This window comes from Botryllus schlosseri, chromosome 8 (genome assembly GCF_051294905.1).
Source record: "Botryllus schlosseri isolate E-star chromosome 8, Bs_hap1, whole genome shotgun sequence".
NCBI classification, from domain to species: Eukaryota; Metazoa; Chordata; class Ascidiacea; order Stolidobranchia; family Styelidae; genus Botryllus; species Botryllus schlosseri.
This window is the reverse complement of record NC_137243.1, coordinates 13,701,906-13,710,621: the sequence shown is the minus strand read 5'-3', so window position 1 is coordinate 13,710,621 and position 8,716 is coordinate 13,701,906. Positions and strand designations below refer to the sequence as shown.

Genomic DNA, 8,716 nt, shown 5'->3' with positions numbered 1-8,716 from the left:
CAATGAAGACGAGACGTCGCTGATTGAATTACCGGAACGCACCCTTTTCTAAAGGTGGTGTAACTCGGTCACCTATATTGAAATCCCTGCACGACCACGCAACCCAAGCACAGCTTCCTGATTGATACATATCAGTACGAATCGCTTTTGTTTGTCGATCACTTCTTATCATGTTAGAGACGGCTCATACCATCCCACGCTTGCTCGCTGGTACTGTATCTATGCCTCAAATCAAAATCAGCTACGAAATCCCTCAAAATAATGCAAACAAATACAAGTATTTTCAAGAAGGGGAAGTGTCATATCAGAACAATATTAACCAGCAGTGCTCGGTAAGATAAGCATTTTTACATAAATAGAATATGTCAGTGAAGATAACAACAAAAATAATTTACACAAATGAATGTTGTCTTTTCAGCCTTCAATTGAATTGTCACATAGCCTCTATCCACAGATCAGTCAATCTTCATATCAGGACAGTCTTGATAACATCCATCGTCGATGCTGGTTTTTGATGCCTTGATTAAATAATATTGGTAAAGTTACACAATAACAAACATCTAGTTTCATGAGAATGGTCACAATGTGTTAACACTATCAGGAGGATGTGCTATGCTCCATTTTAGACACTTTTCAAGTAAAACAATTAGCAGAGCCATGGCCATTGGTTCTGTGGTATACTACCGAATCTGCCTGCAAGCTATACCTTGTCAAAGAAAGATCGCGAAATGAAGATTGATGATATATTATAAGCTCCAATATGGGCATGATATTGTTTAGACATCAAAATAATATCCAAAACCTACTGAAGCGGCTAGCTAAATCCATAGTGCTCGGAAGCTGACTAATCTTAGCATCTAACATAGGGCTGCCATACGTCCGGAATTTCCGCGACATGTCCGGAATTTCACTGTGAAAACTGCGTCCGGGAGGAAATTCTAACATATGCCTAAATGTCTGGAATTTTGAACGCTTGAAGTAGGATCAAAATTTTTTCGTAAATCACCATAAACAATGCTAATTTACGCAGATTTATGCTATTTGAAATTTTTCTTGGAGCTGAGCGCGATTTAGTGAAACGTAAGATTGGTATTAATATGGGGACCACCAACATTTACTGAAATCAGTCAAATTGCAATCGCAATTATAAGATACGGAATATTCCTAGAGTTGGTTAAGGACGTTTGGATGCCTTTGTCAAAGACAGTGTTTCTCAAACTGGGGGTCGTTTGCCTTTATTTCAGGGATCGCGAAGACGTTGGACGTTACCAGCTTCCAAAATAGACCGTGAGTAGTTTCGGTAAGCTGACCTTTTTTAGTAATCAGCCTATCAATTTTTGAGCTGGACCACGGAACATTTTCAAATTAGAAATTAGGTCACGACCATAAAAGGTTGGAAACCACTTGGTGGTGCATTTTATAGTAAGATATGGAAGAACCAATATTATTTGCAGAACTCATTCACAAAATTTAACAACCAGAGGCAAATATTAACCCCCCAAAAGTTGCCTCTATTACTTTTGGGCCCTGGATCAGTGCTTTTTTGGGCAGACGGGGGTTAAAAAGAACGTTGATTCGGTCCTGGTAACAACACACAACCAGATAACCACACCGACCTAGCACGGCAAACAGGATAGCAGGGCTGTCAAATAATGACCCGGCGGACCGCCAAACGATTTCATTCGGTCCCTGAAGAAATCTGATGCAGACCCAAGCAATCACCAGAGCTCACATTAGAGATGGCCCAATTTAGAACTTATGTTCCACTCCATCCCTGTATACAGTCGATAGGCTTTGCTACTATGACGTCATATGACTGATGTGTTCATACCTCATTGTAAAATCCGCTAGTAGGCGCTAAAGAGTGTCCGGAATTTGAACCACAAAAATATGGCAACCCTAATGCAACACCATAAGCACCAGCTTCATTGAAATCTCACCCTTTTCTTCAATTGCTTCTTCTTACGAGTGAGTTCAATATTACGGTTCTTCACCACGCTCAATGCGATTCCGAGCTGCGCCAGATAATATGTAGTCATCACAATCCAGCGCTGGTGGGTCACAGGCGAATGGAAACGATTGATAGCTAGACAGCTGTCAGATATGAAGAACAGCACGGATCCGATACCCGCGACCAAATGAGTCCATTTCTTGTGGCTGCTGCTCGTCACTCCAGCCTTGAGGTCGCTCAGGTTTCTGAAAATTTTCATTAGCACATCGAGCTTCAATCAACTGAACAATTATGGCATATTTGATTTTTCCTCTGCACCAAGGCAGGCAAGCAGTTGCTGAATTCAAAGTAGTTAAGGTATGAAAAGCAATCAGTCCGTTTTGAGTGATTAAATCTATATATTTTATATGCAATGACTGAGATGTACGCTGCGTAGCACCAATCATAGAATTTGACTATCAACAGCAACACTGTGACCTGTATTGATGTATAAGCTAGGAAAGAATTTACCCCGTAGAAGTTGGGAGAGAATTTAAACGCCGAGTAATCTGGACAATCCCCAATTAATCATCATCATCATCCTGTGGTAATAACGCACATTGATTGATATACCACACGACTGACACGAGTCTATGTTAGCATAATTTTCAGTATGACTAAACGTAGAACTAGATTGGTTTGTATTGATTCAATTATACTCTAAAGCCATATTGGATATATAAGTGACAGATGGGTACAGATAACTATTGAATTAATCTTGAACCTGCTTTTTCCATTACTGCGCAGTGCACATTCATTACCCCAAATTGAAAGTAATGTTTTCAGCATTCGGGATCGAAATACCCTTTCAAATTAAGAAGCAATGGATCTCGCTTAATGTTACGAAATTGCATTCATGCCCAAATAAATCAATCCATTAATCTCCGAGCCCTATTAAAAGGTACACATTTTTCAGTTTTCAAAATCACTCACCGTATCTTGGCAAGCGCTCTCCAATTCATTCCCACGATAACCATGATATAGAATAGAACTGAACACTTTAGAAGAGTATCGGTAAGCCCGGCGTAAATGTACCAATAAAATAAAAATCCAAAGCCACACAGTCCGACGTATATTTGTAGCCGTAAGGGCCTGAAGCCAAACGCGAAGATGTACATCACGTGAGCGACGGCAAAGAACGCGACACCTGCAAAATATCAATACCCGTGTTAATCAGCATATAGTGTTGATCACCATACCGTGCCTGTAATGAAATTGACCTACCATGAATGAAATATCCTTCATCAGCCCACACAAGGCAAAAGTCACCAAGCATGGAAAGCAGTAAGCCTGCTAATATTCGTCGCGAGTATTGGTGCTTTGAAGTGAACCCGAATCCGTCAAACCTGTTGAATTATTCATGGTCAATACTTTGTTAAAAACTGTTAGCCTTGGTGCTCTCCGACTTACCAAAGTACAAATACACACAAGCTCAACATTGGCAAGCATTTCAGTATAGCGACGACAATGTTTGGCGGGTTTATTTCGGGAACAAGGACTAGGTAGACGCATGCTGTTTTCAAAAATGGCACAAGCCTCGGTCCAAAGTATCTGAATTTGGTGTCCTGTTAAATAAATTTCGGATTCATTATTAAAAAAAACACTTCATTAAATCTCAATGACACTCTATCGTAAAAAATCAATATGGCCATTAACGGAACAAGCAATAGAAGAGACTTTCATATCATAATTGCATAGATGTAGACAAATTTTGTATCAAGCTGGTATAGTGTATCAATGGATTTCAGGATCTCTATGACACTAGTTCCAATCTCTTACAGGAAATGATTTGGATGTAGTACAATATAAGATTTATGCCTTTTCAGTCAAAATGTCGTATATTTTAATATCTCCTATAATCCATATGAACTGAGCTACGATTCCCAGTACACACTGCCTAGCGAAAGCTGGTTTGCACAACTCATTACTGGTACACAAGTTATTTTAGTGTGAGTACAAGAAAATAGCAATTCCATCTTGTAATCACAATTACGAGGTCCGTGGTTTAAAAAATATCAAGGATGTAATGTAATCACAAATCAATAGCATGTTACTGTCTAGCTTTCAAGCAAGACACAGACCACAGCATTACTAATTTTTAAATGATCAAAAGAATGGCTAAATTTATTGGATGACTGCAACTAAAATGAACCGAAATATTAACAATATGCACACATTTTATTACAAGATTAAAAAGTGATGGATACCATTTAATGAGGTGTAGTGCTGTAGTTTTATTTGATTGGCTAAACAATACACATACTGTACAAGTGTGTATCTACTTATTGTGGTTAATGAAACTGAGCACTATCCCATACAACTATTGACTTTACTCAAGTGGGACATGCACTGAGTAAATATGACTGTGTGTCATATATTCATTATACTTCAGTGATGAATCATTATGAGACAATGGAATGGTGCCAAGCTCCTTTCTGCTTACCCAATAGTCATCAATTTTAACAACCCATAACGGATACTACGTAACACTACGTACCTATTACTATGAATAATGCGTGCCGTTCTAGACTGTAACTTCGCAGCTTAGGCCTGGTGAACGGGAATTTTGTTGAACTCCATTAGTTTTAATTGGTCAAAATATTTAAATAACATATAATAGCGGTCATTTGACATTACCAGAACCTAAAGAGGCACGCTTCACTGACGTTACATATGATATCTAAGGGTGCATCAAATTGAACGATTATTGAAGTTAGAGTTTAGCACAAAATGTGCACATTTGCGTTCACTGCATGATATAACTCAGAAAAAGTGGACCCGATTATACTGAATACTTTTCACAAATACGTAAATAACAATCATAGCGTTCAATGACGTCTTGAAAGTCTCTCAATAATTTCTGTTTAGGGGGTGTAGAGCCTATATGAATCTGTTTCTTTCTATGCTCGATCAATTGATGTACACTGGCTGTTGTATGAAATTTAGATTTAAACATATATCTTACCGTACACTTACACAACTGAAACTGTGGTAATATTGGTTAGTGCACAACCTGACTGATTTCAATTTTGGAGCAGGCTGTAGTTAGCATAATATTAATTCATATATATCTTTTGTTGAGTATCTACTTACATTGATTACCAGTGAACCCAGCCCTCGGTGAACCCAGCCTCACAAACCCAGCCCTCGGTGAACCCAGCCCTCGGTGAACCCAGCCCTCGGTGAACTCGGCCCTCGGGAACTTTTGTAATTAAGTGTATTAACAAGTATTAATATGAATTAATAAACTGATAATGTTATTATCAACTGATTTTTCGATCTTGTAAGGAGGTCAGGGCATGCGTAGATCACGCAGTCACGGCGTGATCAGATCACGGATTGCGCAAGCACCAAGCGCGGCCTTTCAAACTCGGCCCTCGGTGAACTCGGACCTCAGTGAACCCGGCCCTCTGTGAATTCCGCCCTCGGGAAATTTTGTATTCACCGGCAACCCTAATATCCCCCCTCCCCCTCCCCTAATATCCCACCCCCGGCAACCCTAATATCCCCCTTCCCCAACCCTAATATCCCACCTCCGGCAACCCTAATATCCCACCTCCACCAACCCTAATATCCCACCTCCGGCAACCCTAATATCCCCCCTCCCCCAACCCTAATATCCCCCCTCCGGCAACCCTAATATCTCACCTCCGGCAACCCTAATATCCCACCTCCGGCAACCCTAATATCCCACCTCCGGCAACCCTAATATCCCACCTCCACCAACCCTAATATACCCCCTCCCCCAACCCTAATATCCCACCTCCGGCAACCCTAATATCCCACCTCCACCAACCCTAATATACCCCCTCCCCCAACCCTAATATCCCACCTCCACCAACCCTAATATCCCACCTCCAGCAACCCTAATATCGTACCTCCGCCAACCCTAATATCCCAGCTCCCTGCTTTAATTCAAAATTGTTCGGGGGCGGAATTCACCGAGGTCCATAGTATTCGAGAACAAGTAGAGTATGTGAGCGTCGCGTTATCTCCCCCGCACGCTTGTGAATACAAAAGTTCCCGAGGGCCGAGTTCACCGAGGGCTGGGTTAACTGAAGGCTGGGTTTGTGAGGCTGGGTTCACCGAGGGCTGGGTTCACCGGCAACCCTTACATTTACTTCTCATTATCTTAATATAAGACCGTGACTTAGGTCATTATGATTTCGAACAATTTGCTTATGGCTACATTTCTCATTTGATTAACCGTGGAATTTTTCAGCTAGACTGAAAATGGCTAATTTTGAATACAGTCCATCAAATATAATGCATGGCAAATTCGTAAATCTTGCTGATAAAAATCGGCAAATTAGCCTAATCTATTGTTCTATCCAAATTGGGCTTGTTTTCATGAACTTTCTGTTTCTTTTTTAGTAACCAAGCAGGTCCTAAGGTCCGTAACTTTCAGTGAAAAATTATCACTCAACTCTTTCAAATTCAGAATTACTTATTAGAGGTAATAGAGGATAAAAAGAACTAAGAACATTGACATTACCAATGACATTGAATCATTTATCACTGTGTTTACATTATATCCATTCATATAAGCTTACCTTGCATTCCACTGACGAGTTTTCTTCATCAGAAGAAGACGAGCACGGCATAGTTTTAGGCATAATTGAAGGCAACTTAGTAACGTTCACTTTTCGTCTGGTACCCTTTACTCTTGCAGACAGATTCGTTAACGAATAGACAGTTCAAAGTCTGCAAACAAGAAGTCACGATACTCGCATGAAACCAGGTACGTCACAATTCTTATGATATTACCAGAACAGTAAGAATGATTTCGCGAAAATATAAGTCTGTGACAGGTAGCGACTCCCACGACAACTCCTACTCAACAGCCACTCAAAAAAGATAACAAAGTTTCGTCGATATGACCGAAAGTAACCTCATACAGATGGACTTCTTCGCAAACATCACTGAGCTCTTCTATGTAAAATATGCAAGGGGCGTTTCGCGGTACAGGGCCATCTATAGTTTCGTAGACAATTAAATAGTATATTCATATTGAAATGAACCCGAATATTTTCGGCTGACACTCGTCAGGGGTAATCGTCAGCAACTAGTAGAGAATTGGAAAGAACATTGTATATCAACAATCGTATCACAAAATATGATTGTTGATATACAATGTTCTTTCCAATTCTCTACTAGTTGCTGACGATTACCCCTGACGAGTGTCAGCCGAAAATATTCGGGTTCATTTCAATATGAATATACTATTTAATTGTATATTGAAGTTCTGTACCTCCAAGAAGCTCTTAGTTTCGTAGAGTTAAATCAATGACGTAATGGTCAACTTATCGCATCAGATCAATAGAATAGAATATGAAAGTGTCGCTAAGGAATTTTCGGGTAGACTGCTTAACTAATGACAATACAATCTTATATAAGTTCATGCTAGTCTGTTGGCTCAAGGCTGCGTATGGAAAAAATATGTCACCATCATCGAGGAACCCACGCTCAGTCGCTCACACGCACGCACGTCCGGTCCTTTTCGTCGAAATCTAACAGATGGCCCGAAGCCAGTGCTCTTATCGTCTTCAACCTTCTTCGTCGTTGTGCGCTCTTTTAACGTTTACCCGAAACTCGACACCCCTGACCAGATAACTCACTAATTTCGTATAGCCCAGTGGCGGCTCGTGACAATATCGGGTGGTGGGGCAAGGGCTGCAAGCGACTTTTCATCAAGATGACGTTTTCCAACGTAAACAAGTAACTTAGTGGTACGGTAACACGAACTTCCCGACAACAGTGATTTTAAAGGTTCATGTTCGCATTATACCTGACTAATTATCTGCAGAAATGGAAATGACTATAACTCGAGACATTCCGTAATCCTAACTGGAAAGGTCAACGAGTTCGGACACATACGCAATTGTTATCTCATAGATTGGGCCTGTCATATTGAATACAAAACATCATTCTGAAGAACTACGGATCGCAGCCTCGGAAATTCGGTCCCGGTACACGGGTACAGCATAGGAGATTTTGGCCTTGAGGCTGGTGACTGTCACACGACACATACGGCTTACGGTCTATAATAGTGTCTATATGTCTGCTGCGAAATCGCCTTTGGAAAATATATCACCGAATAAATACGTGGATGAAAGCCGAAAACTTGGTACACTGTTACATGAAATCATCGAGAAGTAGCCTCATGACCGTTTTCGGTATGGTACACTGTCAAAATTCATACGAGCAGACCAACACCGAATTTTGCGTAGAATTTACTGAGGAATAGGCTGATCAAGCGATCAGCTGTTAGCCGCCATCGAAAACGAAACAGCTATCGCGCTTGACAGGGGTTGTAATTGTAAGCGAATGGCCTGAAGGCCACAATTTATCGGTGAAATTGACATTGGAGATATAAAATAAAACTAAATATTTGAATGCAAACCGAGGATGTTAGTAAACTGTTTCATGATATCATCATCTCATCACCTATCTCAGTATGGAACACAGTTAGCGTTTACACAGATACACTGGCTTTTGCGTGAAATCCGCAATGCGTTAGGTAGGCTAAAGTGTCAGATCAGCGCACATCTATACCATACTCGACCTTGATAACGAAATTGCCGCCCAATCATTGAGTGCCAACCTTGAGACTTGGCACAGCGTTCGATTCTAAAATCAAGACATACCATGCAAAAGCTCATGGCGGATCTAGCTAAGGAGCATCGTTAAAATCAATGGAGACTAGGGATGGTGTGAACGTGAGGT

General features: G+C 40.7%; 1 protein-coding gene across 1 annotated transcript; it reads right to left on the bottom strand.

The window, feature by feature from the left end:
* Positions 1-259: 259 nt before the first annotated feature.
* LOC145444246 (lysoplasmalogenase TMEM86A-like) lies at positions 260-6,787 on the bottom strand. Its single transcript, XM_080322195.1, has 6 exons — positions 6,544-6,787; positions 3,401-3,555; positions 3,215-3,336; positions 2,924-3,137; positions 1,941-2,196; positions 260-518 (listed from the first exon to the last, which is right to left on the bottom strand). The coding sequence occupies exons 1-6, from the start codon at positions 6,604-6,606 to the stop codon at positions 456-458; spliced, it is 873 nt and encodes a 290-aa protein (XP_080178321.1). The 5' UTR covers positions 6,607-6,787; the 3' UTR covers positions 260-455.
* Between the last annotated feature and the right edge of the window lie 1,929 nt (positions 6,788-8,716).